Source organism: Cynocephalus volans, chromosome 13 (genome assembly GCF_027409185.1).
Source record: "Cynocephalus volans isolate mCynVol1 chromosome 13, mCynVol1.pri, whole genome shotgun sequence".
NCBI classification, from domain to species: Eukaryota; Metazoa; Chordata; class Mammalia; order Dermoptera; family Cynocephalidae; genus Cynocephalus; species Cynocephalus volans.
Window position 1 is genome coordinate 17,544,998 of NC_084472.1, and position 16,816 is coordinate 17,561,813.

At 32.4% G+C, this 16,816-nt stretch overlaps 1 protein-coding gene across 3 annotated transcripts in view; it reads right to left on the reverse strand.

Moving 5' to 3' along the window:
- Positions 1 to 16,816, reverse strand: part of ROCK1 (Rho associated coiled-coil containing protein kinase 1) — a 129,538-nt gene that overhangs the window by 80,722 nt on the left and 32,000 nt on the right. For all 3 annotated transcript variants that reach the window (XR_010021481.1, XM_063076855.1, XM_063076854.1), the window contains exons 3-9: positions 10,837 to 10,937; positions 10,176 to 10,313; positions 7,487 to 7,662; positions 6,177 to 6,261; positions 4,775 to 4,919; positions 3,607 to 3,745; positions 1,549 to 1,640 (exon numbers count right to left, since the gene is read on the reverse strand). Coding sequence is in view for 2 of the 3 variants with exons in the window: in XM_063076855.1 (XP_062932925.1) it covers positions 1,549 to 1,640; positions 3,607 to 3,745; positions 4,775 to 4,919; positions 6,177 to 6,261; positions 7,487 to 7,662; positions 10,176 to 10,313; positions 10,837 to 10,937 (876 nt within the window). In the remaining variant the exon portion in view is untranslated. The remainder of the gene's footprint in view (positions 1 to 1,548; positions 1,641 to 3,606; positions 3,746 to 4,774; positions 4,920 to 6,176; positions 6,262 to 7,486; positions 7,663 to 10,175; positions 10,314 to 10,836; positions 10,938 to 16,816) is intronic.

Consider the following 16,816-nt stretch of genomic DNA (forward strand, 5'->3'; position numbering starts at 1 on the left):
TGCAGAAGATACACTGTATTTTCTTCAGTCCCCTTTTAAATTTCTTTCAGATTTATAATCATATTTGTATGTTTTCAGCCTTCTTAAACCTTACTAAGAGCATAACTTGAATAAAAACACAAAGCTTTCAAAGTAACCATTCATCTCACTTCCTGACCATCTCTGTCTTAAACAATTTCTCTTGCAGCCAAGGAAAATAATCATGTCACATTTACTCAGGAAGAGGAAGTTCCTTATTTCCCAGTGTATAACTCTTAATAAATTCTCTCAAGGTCAAGCTGCTCCTGTAGTTTCTCCAGATAGCTGGTCATTCAATGACATTCTTTGTTGTGGTATAATTTCTTAATTTCCAGAAGAATTTATTTCTCTGTTCCCCTTCTTAGACAATTTTATAGCTTAGCACAATGTACACATTATACTTAAAGTACAATATGAAGTACAATACAACCTGAAGTACAGGTTTCTTTTAAAGCATTTGGTAACTAGAATATTTTACTAATATACAAAAACTACATGATCTGTTTATCAAAATTAACAAGACTTTTTCCCTCCTGAAAGAACTATTTCAATTAGATAGGCAGTCCTTAAGAAAAAACATAATTTGTAACTGTTCCTAAAACTACATAGCTGAGTTCATTTCCATTATTACTGTTCATTGCTATTGCTACGGCAGGACGTTAAGGGGCTGGTAAACATTATCCTTTCTCTGATAAGTAAAAACGGAAAAAAATTCCTGAGACTTCAGCAGGTGAAAGATGAATTCTTGACCTCCCAAACCCAGAAAGATAATAGGAACCACTGCTGCCACAATAATTTTGATTCTGCTATGTTGTACAAGGTTTCTATGAATCATCTTATAATGTTAACTTTTTCTTAAAAAATAATGTTCTAAACTGACTCAAAATTAACTTCTTGCACACTATATATTTTTATTTCTGAATTACTGCAAAAGCCTTATGGAATCAAGTATAGCACAATTTCCCATATCCTCATAAATAGAATTAAATTGAATTCTGGCATTTATTAATAATAAACCTCCTTATATTTTAGGTTTTAATAAAAAGAGAATAACTTGCCTTTTCACAAGAAAATATAATTAATTTCTTTACTATCTATTTATTGACTTGCTCTATTATGAGATAACTAAAGCCTAAAGACAAAGTAATTCAACAAAGATCAGATATCAAATTATGACTGCTGGTCCTAAACTTATTACACTTATGTATATTTAATACAAAATATAGTATATTTCATTTTGGTATCTTGAGTGTGACATATGGAGTAACAACACAATTTCCTCAATATTATCGAATATTCTCTCTTTAGCTGGGAAGCGTGTACTTCTGATTTTCATCAGATATATACAAATAGTTAACAAAACAGTTTCAAAAGACTATTTACAATTACTTTCAAATATCACTGTAATGTGCAAGTACTTCTGATTTTCATCAGATATTCACAAATATTTTAAAAAGCAGCTTCAAAAGACTATTTAAACCACAACTAATTTCAAATATTCACTGTAATGTGCAAGAAAAAATAACTTACTGTCTCGGAGTGTTTCCCAAGCCCACTGATCATTTTTGAAGAAGAGATGTCGCTTGATTTCTTCTACACCATTTCGCCCTAATCTCACTTCTCTAAATAGAGAGCAAAGGAGAAAGTAATAAATCATTTAAGATCTTATTATAACCTGTCCAGGCTTATTTGTGGGCAGAATGTTAAATCTGGGATGACAAATACAGCTTTATGTCACCTTGAAATAATATCAATTGTCAGCATAATTTTGAGCTCAAATAGAAAATAAGTTGAAGACTGTGAACATTAAAGAACTTTTTAAAAGAATACTAAGGAAAAAATATACAAAATAAGATTTGTTGATACTACATGACTTTTCTATTGACAACAAAAATCCAGATGAATCATCACCTTGCTTCATTAACATAATGATAAAACACAATGCAATTTTCTTGTTTTTTTTAATAGTGGCAAAGTTATATGCATTTCTTTTTGCAACCAACAGCTTCACACCTGATGCTACCGAAAACTCCAGAAACAGATTTTAAATTTTAAATTTCCATTTTATAATCTACTAAATATTTCTGACTAATCAAAAACCAATGATAACTAATACTTGACATTGCTACAAAATTCGGAGCTTTATCTAGACAAATTACTGACCACTGGTTTCTTTTTGGTGAGCACAGAGATAAAATTTTTTTAAATGTGCCTTTAAGCTGAATTGGAAAGAGGAAATCAGCACCTTTTGTTCTCTAGTAGACTGCTTATAAACAATGAGAATAGCCTGAATTCAGATTTTATCACAAGTTAAAAGATAAATTGCTTGAGACATGGTAACACTTTCTCTCAAAAGCTTTCACTGACTCTCCCAGACTGGATTAGGGAACCCCTCCATGGTTCTCCAGCACATAGCACTTATCTCACGGTAACTGTCTCTCCATATTATGAATGTCTGATTTGCTTGTCTGTTTCTCCCAAAGGACTATGAAGTATTTGAGAAAAGTGGCTATGCACCTTGCTTACTTCTGTATCCCTAGCACCTAACACACAGCATAATACAGTTCTTTATATTAAAATGTAAAATTTTGAAATACCATACCTCCTTTCAAGCTGTAAAGGACATAGTTAAAAAATACTAGGCCTACCCATTATTTATTTTTTTTATTTTACTTTTTTATTGAAAAATATTTGATTATACATATTTGTGGGGTACACAGGTGAATATCAGTACCTGTGTACAATACATGATGATCAAATCAGGACAATTAGTATACTCATCTTTATAAAACATAATCATTCTTTGTGACCCTTAACCAATTTCTCGCTAACACCCCCACCTACTATTTAAATTAACAATATACAATCATAAACATTAAATGTAATCTTACTAAATTATCTAGTGATCTTTTAATTTTAAAAAGCAAACCACAAAGGTGTACATAATATGCTATTTTTATTTCAAAAACACTTACATGCATGCACATTTATAAAAATGCTTATTGAATCTGGAAGATATAACCCAATGACTATGTCTAGAAGGAAGGTGGTAGGAAATACGTATTTTTCTATACTATTTACTTTATTTCAACAAGTAATTCAACACTGTATATCACCAAATCTACAATGGCATAAATTGGAAGATGCATCATCATTTTTGTATCACTAAGAAAAAAAATTCTCCCAATAAAATTAATATATACCTTTACTGTGAGATGCACTCTAATTTCAGTGAAGTTAACATGTTAAAAAAAAAAAATCTTGGACTCAATAAAATATAGTATCACTTTTATAATTAACCAAGTTAAAAATGTAATAACAAAGGAAAAAATCGTCTGGTCTAGCCATCAGCCAACTATATTATTATCCCAACTTCTTAGGTAAGGTAAGTGAGTTGAGATTCAGAAAAGACATTAGTATATCATATATCAGGTTTCACTGTCATGAATGATTTGGGGAATGGTAGCATTTATATTCTAAGTTCACAGGTAGGAGCTCCGATACAGACCTTAAAAAGGCTCATCTTGAGCAGCAAGATGAAAATTCATTAGAATTAATAAAAGTAAGTTCAATATTAAGATTATTTACCTGTCAGTAAGGAAGGCACAAATAAGATTTTTTGCTTCTTTTGATATGTCATTATCATCAGGGAAGGTAAGTGAATTTTTATGGTTCATAATCTTACTGTAAGTCCCAACCAGAGAATCTGCATAAAAAGGTGTATCACCTGAAAAATTGATAGGTAAAACAAAAGTAAAATAAAATGCACTTAAAAAGAATCAGTTTCAAAAGATGAGTCAAAGTTATCTGTTAAAAAAGATTATTAAGTACAGGTTGAGCAACCCTAATCCAATAATTGAAATGCTCCGAAATCCAAAACATTTTAAGCACTGACATGATGCTGCAAGTGGAAAATTTCATGACTGACCTTATGTGATAGGTCACAGTCAAAACCTTGAAGCAGAACACAGTTTACTTGACCTGCTGTTGTTTAACATCTGATACATGTATTCTGCATTCTGGTGATGCTACTGTGCTGCTTAGTTATCCTGAACACACTACTTTTTCACTGTATTTATGGTAAGTCTTTTTTCTTTTTTTTGAACTGGCAGGATTAACCAGGTATTATGTCATATTTTTTTTACTGATAAGTACTTATGTGTAAGTACTTAAGTATAAGAAAATGATTACTTATAGGTAGCATATAAATTCAGAGTCAGGATTGACAGTCATGCCAAACCACCATAGACTATCCACATGGGTGGCTGAAATAGTGACACCTTTGCTTTCTGATGGTTCAATGTACAAACTTTGTTTCATGTATGAAGTTACTTAAAATGTTGTATAAAATTACCCTCAGGCTATGTATATAATATGTATATGAAACATAAATGAATTTAGACATGAGGCCCATCCCTAAGATATCACATTATGCAGATCCAAATATTTAAAAATCCAAAAAAAAATCCAAAATCCAAAACACTTCTGTTCCCAAGCACTTCAGATAAGGGACACTCAACCTGTATGTGTTAAATTGAAAACATACATTTAATATATAAAAAGAAATATATCACAAAGTTGCTCTAAGCCTTTAAATAGCTTTTAAAAACACATACAAAGCAGGTTTGGATCATGTTTGTTTCCTACAAACAAAATCAACATTGCTTAATGTAATAAATATTACATTAGAAGAAGCCAAGTGCTGAGTTTTGGGATGAACAACTATATTAAATACATAAAATCCTCCTTTACTTACCTACAAGCATTTCATATAAAAATACTCCAACCGACCACCAGTCACATTCTCGTCCATAATAACCATCACCACCTTGGGATTTTAATACTTCAGGAGAGATATAATCAGGTGTTCCAACTGCTGTATCACATCGTACCATACCTTCCTAAAAAGATAGGCAGGTCAAATTTTGAATTAAGATATAAAATCTCAATTATTTAAAATGACTTCTTAGTAGAAGCTATAGAACTACAAATCTTTGGGCATATAAAAACTTAATGCAAACTTAACAAAAACTAACAGCATAATTATACTATACACATAATATATTCAAAATATCTGCATATTATACTATATAATGTATGTGTCTGTGTATATACCACCAGTGATTTTTATTTTGTAATAATACTCACTAGAAAGACTCACTGCCACCACTTATTATTCCCCTAGTTGTGCCAATGTAACGATCTCATCTTAATTTCAGAGAACAAGTATGTAAGCCAATGCAAACAGACCGAGGGGCTGACAGAATGAAGCATTTTATAACTCATTAATATAAATGCTTCTTTCATCATTTTTTACTAAAACATCTGTTCAATTTAACTATGCTTAAATCTGTGAAGAAAGCATACAAAAGTTGACTGTACAAATATAAAATGGGGAAGCATGTATATGGAAAAAGAGCATAATAATGTTAGGTACACTGAATATCTATCTGATAAGCATTTTAATCCCCCTACCCCCCAAAAATGATTTACTGTTATCTATTTTAGCTGGTATTAACACAGGAGAATTATAATTAAATGTTCACACAAAAGTTCTCATGTAGTGTTTCCTTTTGACCAATAAATTTCCTTTTAAAATAATAAATACAGCTTCCTGGCTATTGTTCTGTGGTAAGTTTCAAAGAATATAAACTATTTCAACTGAAAATAGCTGAGCATACTTGTTCCTTCAGCTATGTATATAAGTTATTTATTATATAAATAATGAGGATGGGTATCTTTTAAGACTGACTCCTAAAATAAGCAGCAAAAACTTTTACATGTTAGTAGAAAGCAAGTAAAAAACTAAAACATACACACATTACTGAAATCCAATTTTTATGAAAGTGTAATTTTAATACTGGCATCAGTATTTAGTGATATCTAAGCTAATTCCATTTCTAGTTACCAGTAGTGTATATTACAGAGTTGTTAGGAAGGATGTAGTAAATCTGACAATCCACATTTACCCTAGAGAGGAAAAAATAAATCACTACCAAGTTACTAATACAACATTGAAACCATGGTATCTAGTTCAACAAATAAGGTCACACCAATTCTGGACAAGTCCAGATATGGTCAGTAAATTCTTAAAGCATTTTCTAAGGAAGCATTTATCTAGAATTAGCAAAAACTAAATTAAAATCTAATTCATTAACCTTATTCATCTTCATACAAGTACCAAAATCTGCTAACTTCAAATGTCCAGATTTATCCAGCAGCATGTTATCAGGCTTCACATCTCTGAGGGGGGAAAAACAGTAGAGTATTTCTGAAACAGATCAGATACTGATAAAAATTATATGAGGCAGTTATTTTAGGTCAAATATCCTCACTCAATCTAGATAAGGCCTTTTTTGATCTATAGGTGATCTCTATTCACCTCTATAAACTGAATTTCATCAAGGAAACTCCTTCATATGTTAATGCCTCAGAGGAAGACATATACTCATATACTCCCTTTTCTTTTAAAATAGTTTGATTCTTCCAGGAAGAAAATCAAATCATTTGAAAGAGATTAGTCATCAAAAATATAACATTCACACAATAGAATACTACTTAGCCATAAAAAAGGTAGGAATTCTGCCACTTGCAGCTACATGGATGAGCTGGAGAGAATTATGTTAAGTGAAACAAGCCAGACACAGAAACAAACACCATATGTCCTCACTCATAGGAGGGAAGGAGGATGGATGAACAATCACAGTAATGCACAGAACTTTCAGAAGGAGAGAACAGAACTGTGGTTACTAGAGGTGGGAAGGAGGAAGAGGGAGGCTGGCAAGAAATTGGTTAATAGACACAAGGAATGATTATGTTTTGTAACGATGAACATGCTAATTATCCTGATTTGATTACACATAGTACACAGGTATTGATATTCAACTTCGTACCCCACAAATATATTTAATCAATTATTTTTCAATAAAAAAAATATATAACACTCAGACACAAAAGATCACTGAAACATATAAGATAGATAAGTACATAAATAACTCCAGGACAAAGTCTAAGTCAAAGTTGCTCTCATTTTTGATCCCTCACACATAGCACAGCTATGTCCATTAAGAATCCACAAAGGATTCAAGTAGTATTGCAGAACAAATGAAATTCTTCTTCTGATGTATAAATATGACCTGTTTGCTAATCAAAAACAAATTAATTTGTATATAAAAAATTAAAGTATTTAACACCTTGGCACATACCTTAGAAAACCAGCTTACAGTTTTTCTTTTCAGAATACCATACAAAAGCTATATAATCAGATTAAGGGATATTAAAGAATACATTTATACCAATATTAAACTAAAATGCTAAAACTATGAACTTTAAAGTTCCAAAATGCCACTCATATCATAGGGGAGGAGAATGGGTGGATTTAGAGTGGGAAATGTTAATCAAATAAAGTTTAAGTTCTTTTCAACTACTCTTCAACAAATAAGAAATTTTAAAGCATTTTTATTTTTACCTATGAATAAAACCCATGGAATGGATAGCATCCAATGCAAGAACTACTTCTGCTGTATAGAATCGGGCCCATTTTTCAGGTACATCATAGTTGCTCATTAAGTTTACAAGATCTCCACCAGGCATGTATTCCATCACCATGTAGAGATAACGATCATCTTGGAATGCATAAAAAAGCTATACAAATACAAAAAACAAACAAAACAAATTCATTAAGATTAAGCAAAATTGTTTCATTTAAAAACTGGCAAAAATACTAAGATTTAAGTAAAATAATCAAATTGTAGAACAGTAGTTGTAAGTAGTTTTTTTGTTTGTTTGTTTGTTTTTAAAAAGACAAACAAATGCCACAAAGACCCTTGTATATGCAAAAGAACTATAAATTGGTTATTCTGAAGAGTTAGATGAAGATACTTTTTTCTTCACAACTTTCTATACTATTTGAATTTCTTTATACCAAGAATTTGAAAATATTATAATAGTTTCAATAAAGAATATACAAATCTCCTAAGCAAAGAAATACTGTACTTTTAATTAACTTTTGCATTAGTGGGGTTTACTGTTAACTTTATATTAACACCACAATTCTCAAGAAGTCTGTGCGACTTTGGTAATTTGTTCAACCTCCCTGAGTCTCTATGACTATAATTCCTTCTACAAGAGTGTAAGGGACTTTACCTTGTTTGACTTTCACACCTACTGCTCAATCAGCATTTGGACGCCTGGCTGTTGGCAAGTGCTTAATAAATGTTTAATAAACAAAATCAAGAGTTAATCTATAATTTGGGAGTGATCCTAACAGGGATTAACTGTTGTTAAAAAGATTATTGAATAAAGAAAGCACTTAGTACAACAGATGCTCAATAAATAACAGCAGTCAGTAGAAGAGGGAGCAGTAATAGCAAACAAAGTAGGAAGAGAGCAGCAAGAGTCAAAGTTGGAAGAGTAAATCCACTAATGTGAAACTGGCAAGAATATCAGGCATAAATATATTACGTGACCAGGGGTGAAGTAAAAAGGAGCAAATTTTCAAAAGAACATTTTAAGCAAATACAATAAGTTAAGAATTAAACTAAAATAAAATAAGCCATAGAGAAAATATCTAATTTACCTAGATGTTTATGTCTTAAAATCATATTTATGTTTCATTTTTTCAATAGTGTTTAATGATTTTAGTTACAGACTTAGTTATTTTAATTCAAAACATATATTTTGGGGGAAGGAGGAAAGTTAAGAAAAAAAGTGCCTATCCCAGATTAAAGAGTGCAATTTATCATTTGGGACCCATAATTAAAGGAACATTGTTAATTTGGCTGCAGTTTACCCTATTTATAGAGAACATATTAAGAGAAATAAAGCTTTGAGTACCTAAGTTGTAAATTTAGCCCTGAAAGTAACAATTAGGTCACGTATCTTTTAACTCTTTAACAGAACACTGAACATTCATCTATCAGTGGTTGTCAACTGACACTGTCCACGCCCCCCAACCAGGTACATTCAACAATGGCTGAATACATTTTTTGGTTGTCACAATTGGTGTGTGGGGTGGGGAGGGTTGCTACTGGAACCTCCTGGGTAGAGGACAGAGATGCTGACAGCATACAAGTAATCAGAATAATACAAAGGATAGCTCCCAACAACAAAAAATTCTCTGGCCTCAAATGTCAATAGTACCAAGCCTGATCTACACAGTTGATAAAACTGTGATCTGAGAAACTCTGATCTACACAGTTGATAAAAACAGAGCAGACATTTCAAATTTGCTATCTAAATTTCCAACATTTTCCACATCCTTTGTATTCCAGTTACTAATAGGCTTATTAGGCTAGTCTTCATTATATACTGTAAAGAAATAAATCACAAAATACATGTTAGTAATTTAGAAATGGTCTAGTTCAGTTTATTTCCCCCATGCGAAATCTTACATTAAGAATCCCAACATATAAGGCATAAAATGTGGAGCTGCTCTAGTTAAAGCAGAGATAGAAAACCCAGAATTATAATCTACCCAAAATCCTGCTTGACCTCATGATTTCCCCTAAGTTTCCTCCCCAATTGAAAATAACCAATCAAAGCAACTTTCACATTTATGAGCAAGGAAACTGTGCCCCACGGATGTTAAATAACTTGGCCACAACTTCACAGACAGGCCTAGATAGTCAAGACTAGGACCTACAATTACTTACTTCTAGGTTATTTTTCTTTCCACTGAAAACCTAAAGCGAAAACAGTATTATTTGGAGGCCTAGCTTAAAGCAGTCCCCTCTCACTTTCCTTTCATTTTCCCCATTCCCTTCTCTCCACAAAATAAAAGACAAATACATGAATAGACAGTTAAATAAAATAGAAGAATCTTTTGTTTGGGAAAAAACTTAAATTTCAATACTAAATAAAAGTCTCTATTTAAGGTTCAAGTATAATAATATATGACTTCCCTTAAATCAAAGCAGATAATTTAAATTTTCTATATTTAAATTCTATAGAAATGTAATTATTTTGCTTTGGCCTTACTTTCTGGTAGAGATGACTAAATAAAATTAAATTTTATGATTTAAAAAATAATGATATATTAGACAATTCCTTAATTGTCAATAAATTCTCCATTACTGTTCTAAAAATCAAACTAAGCTTCTCAGTTATGTTTAGTTACAAATAAGTACAGGAATAATGAAACAGCACTAAAATCATACCTGAACAACCCAAGGACTGTTAGCAAAAGCCATGATGTCCCTTTCTTCCCAGAAAAAAGCAGAATCAGATCTCTTAATCATTTCAAATTTGCTGAGAAGCTTCATAGCATATACCTTCCTGGTGGATTTATGCCTTACCTTTAAAATTGAAAATGGAAAATAATGAAACTTTTGTTATTTAAAGCTCAATGTTTCACAGGAACAATTTACTAATGATTTTAATACTTGTTAAATAATTAAATGTGATTATTTCAGCTACTTTTATTTCTTCTTTTCTGTGAATTAATACCTTTAATTACCAGAGGTAATGTTAGAATAAAACCTTCCTTCCCTATATTTTATACAATATTTCCCCCTTCAACCTTCTATGTATGCTGCTTCCTGTTTATGAAGCTTAATATTCCACAGCATTTCAAATAGTCTAATATTAGGAGCAAAGATTTCACTTTTGATGTTTCAGACCTCTTTCTACCAATAGATGCTTGAGGAAAACACTTCCCATTACTGCTGGATTTGACCCGACACTCATACCCTTAGGCAAGAATATCTACAGCAATTTAAAGCAAGAATTCTATAAAAACAATATTTTCCCAAATAATATATATTAAACACACAAGTGGATTTTTAAAATTCTTTAATCTCATTAAAATAAATAACCTACCAATTGAACTTCTCCAAATGCACCTCTACCAATCACCTTCACTACTTCATAGTCTTCAGCTTTCATTCGTAAATCTCTAATTTTATTTATTGTGTCTTTATCTGTATGAAAAGAAAAGTTTATAATTTTGTCACTAATGCATTATAACTAATACCACTTATTTTACTTTCAAGTTGAGAAACGTAATATAAAATCGAAAAAACAAAAAACTTCATTAAGTATATTTGACATATAGTGAAACCTGAAGTTATAAAAGAGAAATATTTAATTGCTAAGAATATTTTAAAATAAATTCTGGAATAACTTTACTATAGCTATTAAAAGTTTTTATTATTAATATCTGATTTAATAGAATGTTTTAAGAACAAATATTACACTACAAACAAAAACTGAGGGTAATTAGCTAATTAGTTCCTGGTATTTTAAGAACACTTCAAGTTTGAATTCAGGGAACATGGGTAGATATTTCAGATTAATCACATAAAATTGTCTTTTTATCAAGTCTATTTAGATGATTCTTTCAAAAATATATAAGTAATTTCAGGTATCAAAGACAAACATGCTACAGATTCACAATAAATTTTCCAACTCGCAATCTTTAGTCCTTATATCATTATGTTTCTCTATTTGAACCTGGATTTTAACTTAAAACACACAGTGGGAATCACTGCCATTATTTATATAAACCTGTCATGCTATAAACTACAATAATTTACAAATCCCCATTGGACAGATATTTTAATTCCTAATTTGGTCATAGATTAAAATAGGGCTATTTTAATCCACATGGGTCAACACTGGCATGAGATTACATGGAAAAGCTTCACATTTCAAAATTGTACAAAACACAGAACAGCTATTAAACTTAAGTTCTAGTTCCTAATAAAAGCTGCATTAATATTCTGGTCTTTCTTTTTAAATGTACATTTAAAGTGCTTGTGTACATTACGACCAATAAACACATGCAATACAGAGCAAATTTCCACACAGGGATAACGTAAGTACATTTAATTTTAGGTTACATATCCACTGCAAGATGCACCAGAAAGATACAGACAATGATTAATTAATCCACTGCACCAATATTTGTGTCTACCACACATCAGGCTCTATAGTAATCACTGGAGATATACAAAAATAACTTTAAAACTTAGTTTGTGCTCTTAAGGAGGTCAAACTCCAGCAAATGAAACAGAAACAATGAAAAAAATAATTCAAAAAATGTAATAAGGGAGAGAAGCATACAGTTTCCGGAGTACTGAGGAGGACATCTAATCCAAGCCTGCCTGGGAGGGAAAGGGGAAAGGAGATGGCTAGAAAGGCTTTCTGGAAATGATGACGCTTATTTAGACTCAAACAAGTCTAAAATGAAGAGTGGCAATTAGCAAGGTGAGAGAGAATGAAAGAAAACATTACAGGCAGACAGACAATATAAGCAATAGCACAGTGGAACTGTATACAAAAGTTCTGTGTTGCTGGGGTATCAAGTTTGTAGTAAAGACTGGCAGAAGAGGCTAGAGAGCTCCACACTGGTTAAGGAGCTTGAATTTTACCTGTAGGTCACTAGTTATATAATTATTGTTTAATTATCAAAAATCTTTTCCACATTAAAGTTCAGAGCAGCTCAATATGTGAACGAGATCAAAGAAACTGCTCTGCTCTAAGGGGGATAAGAGGTGTTGGAGAGGGGCTGGAGCCTCAATTACTTTATGCTCTTCCATAATGCAGTCCGTGAGGAGTCCTATGGGATCTGTTGGGAACTGAGAAGCACAATTTGAAAACCTCTAGTATGAGCTGAAAGAAATTAAGGCAGGTAAAAATAAAACAACACTGTCAAACTTACATTGCAGCTAAACTACTCTAGGAAATACATAAAAGATAAATTCAATAAGCACAAGACTGGAGATGAGAATTTTAATACTGTAATACTCCAGATGAGAGATAAGAAAGTCCTGAACCAGGATAATGTGATATACAATAGCCTATGGGGTTGAGAAAGGATCTCTGGCTCTATAGTCATACGAGGTTAAGAGCCATAAATAGGCTACATGGTCTTGAGGAAGCCTGCAGACAAGTCATTTGAAATACAAAAGATCTTTCTATATATTCTATTGCCTTGGATTTAGCTAGTCCTAATGCAGGCTTACATCTAACACGTGGAAGTGCCTCTTGATTGATGGCTTTCAATCAAACTCAGTATCTATGGCTATAGTTTTCCTACCTCATCTCACAAAGTGTCCAATCTAGCACTAATCAAGGACTTGATTGTAAAGTTTAACCAGCAGATTTGAGTTTAGTTGCCCACTCAGGACTATTTTTATTCACATTCACCCTAATCCCAGGATATTACAACTGAAATCTCTTTATTGAAAAGCAGTAATGTAGCAGACCCACCCCATGCTCTAGGGATGCCATTTATAGCATGGTCTTCATAGGCTTGTGGTTCCTTTGAGGTAGAAAACAATGCACACACTAGAAGATGTTCTCTAACCCTATCAATATTCCATACATAAGAAACTTAAAGGGCCAGCCCATGGCTCACTTGGGAGAGTGTGGTGCTGATAACGCCAAGGCCACGGGTTCAGATCCCTATATAGGGATGGCCAGTTGGCTCACTTGGAGAGCGTGGTGCTGACAACACCAAGTCAAGGGTTAAGATCCCCTTACCAGTCATCTTTTTTTAAAAAAAAGAAAGAAAGAAACTTGAGCTGGGTACTGTTTGGCTGCTGGAGTCTCTAGGACAGTCAAGAAATATCCATAATATCAGTCCCACTTACTTTATCTGGCACATAGCCTTCCTAACTTCAATTTTGTGTTTTATGACATAATTGACTGTTGATAATCCCAGATTAGTCAATTTCTCCCTCATTCCTTATCAGTAATTTCCCACTCCTCCTTCATATCTAAACCATCTCTGGGACTTCTCCATATACATTTAGCCAGCATACAGCATTCATTCTAAGAAATGATTATACAAAGATTGCTCATTGTTTTTTCATTCTTCATAATCAACATATGCTCAGATTTACAATTACAATTAATTGTAAATATAAATATCTTCCAACTAATATCAAAACACCAAGATGAGACAAATAATATAATCAAATAATATTAAGGATAGGAAGACTGGTTATGGTTTTTATCCAAGATCATTTCGTAGTAGCACTAAGAAAAATGGAGAGAAGAGGATAGATACGGAAAACAAAAACAAAAAAATTATAAAATAAAATAGACCAACTTGTTTAGTGACCACATGTGAGGAAGAGATAAGAACTAAGGACAACATATTTAAGACAAACATTCATTCGGAATCCCCTATGTGGTAGATGATATTCTAAAAATTGGGCACAAATCATTTGTTAATTTGTTTACATGCTTGTTTTTGATTTGATAGTTTTGTGTGGGAGGTGGCCACCTTTTTAAAAAATCACTTTTCTGAGAAAGTTTAAAAAAACAATGATTAAATATATCAACTCTAGGCTAGTGGTTACCTACAAGGAGGGAAGGAAGAGAAACAGATGGGGGCCAAAGCTTTAGCTGTAATTTAACACTTTATTTTAAACAAAACACCAGAAAAATAGGGCGAAATGTTAACTATTAGTTTAATCTTGAAGATAGTTATTTTGATTACATTATGATCAATACATTTGAAATATGTAGTAATAAAAAGTGATTAAAATAAATGAAAACACTGATAATGCCCAAACTCTACCAATAAAGCAATACTTTCTAGATCACTTCTAACAAGTGCATTCAACCTCTAACACATTTAACAAATATTTAATCAGTATCTAATGTGTTCTCAGGTTTGGCAGTAAAAATACAAATGCCCCTGCTCCCATGGCCCTTAAAACCTAGTGAGAGGAGAAGAATGGATACCTGTCAAATAACCATATAAATAAATATAACCTGTAATAAGACTCCACGAAAGTACATTCCCAGGCTATGGACCTATGATACCAAGATAAACAGGTGTTAGGAAACAAAAGTAAGGCTTATTTAAAATTTAAAGGATGACTTCTGTAAGTTGGGTGGGGCTGTTTTCCTCTTCCCAGAATTCCTTCCAACATCTAAAAAGTCTTGTGGAGAAGGTATCATGGTACCTTACCAGAAAATAAATGTGAGCTGTATGGCTGACACGTAAGGAAACAAGGAGGAGAGGAATACAAATAATAATGTAACTTTAAAGTTCATACAGCACCATGTTTAAAAAATACACTGAAAGGTTGGAGATGGAATTTGATTTAAATTTGCAATTAAGAAAGAATCCTCTGGCAACCATGTAGATAAATAACTGTACATGGGCAAAAGCAGATGTATTGAGACTGAATGGAAGACTTTTGTGACCATTTAAATAGAAAAAATGAAGCTTGATAAGAGTAGTTGTGTTGGAAAATGAGGAAAAGTTCAAGCTTCTGTCTGAAGACTGCTACTGATCAGAAATCTGCACTTATTGGTCTTTTCTTTGGTTCCTTATAATCAGGCCAGTCACCTATTTTTAATTTTCTGGTAATTCCACAATTCTCCAAAGTTTTTCAAAAGATCTTCAATCACATCAGTATGTTAATTCAATATTCTGGGGTGTAATCAGCCTAGATTTGGGAGGTATGAACTAATTTAAAGTGCTCAAATTTTTTTCTTTTCCTGAACTTCAATTCCTTTATCCAGGTTTTAAAAACTTGGGAGAACAATGAAAATAAAAAAGAAGAAAGTAATTTGTTTTTATTATCATCTTCATTAGCCCAAAAGATCCAATCTGCCACTTCAGTCTCATCTCCTGCCATCCGTCCTCCTAGCCCCTTTCCTGTCACTTCATAAACCAAGTTCAATTTACACCAAACTCCTCGTTCCTCAAAGATTTCATACTTTTGGATGGTTCTTTGACCTAACAAATGCTGTTCCCTTTCTGCCTGTTCTTCCTTAATTGAGAAATCTAGTCCATGCTTTTAAGACTCAACTCAATATTTCTTTCTTTTTGAAGGCTTTCTTTACTCCCTGCAAGATTTGTATATCACTACATTCTCTACAAACTTCGACTATTATAAAGGTATATATAAGTTACTATTTGCTTCTCTGGGTATTTCCCTCCACAAGATAGTAAGATCTACAGTTTTTAAGAAAAACAGTCTTATTTCATGTCTCTAGTAACTGGACATTCAAAAAATATTTCAGGAATGGTCTTCGGCAGTAAATTTTACATTTTCTGATGTATCTTGAACCCATAATTCTAAAAGGGAAGGATTGGGGAGGGGAGGTAGACTCTTAAATGTTTTAGGAATGTTTCACAAGTCGTGGCTCATCATAGACTTCTGACCTAACACAATTTTTATAGATTTATACTACTTTTTTGCATTTATCCCTGGATATGTATTCATTCATACTTCTGGTCTGATGTCCATATACTTTCCAATCTGAGCTGAACATTCCCTGTGGAAGAACCCTACTTTCTAAGGCTGCAACCTTCTAATATTTTCTCATTTTTGAAATTTCATCCTTCATTTAGAATCACTATTAATAAGACTTATTTTTTCTAAAAATTTGATTAAATTTCTTAAGCTTGAAGCAAATGTCTAATTATGCCCAGCACTTCTTTCCTTCATCAACATGAAGTCTCAGGCAGTGGTTCTCAACTGAGAGCAATTTAACACTGTCTAGAGACATTTTTGGTATCACAACTGGGGATGAGAGGTGGGGTATGTGGCACCAAGAAGGTAGAGGCCAAGGATGCTATAAAGCATTCTACAGCACAAGGACAGCCTCCCACAACAAACATATCTGACCTAAAATGTCAATAGTGCCACTCTTGAGAAACCCTGGTCTAAATCGAACTGAATATTTTGTCTCAAGATCTCTGTCACATTCCAAATGCTAAGCAATTCAGCCTTTTTAATCTCAATTAAACGCAGAATAGCAATTACCCTCATTGCTCTCAATAATTATACAATTAGCAAAGCAAACAAAAATTTAAGTAACTGTTCTA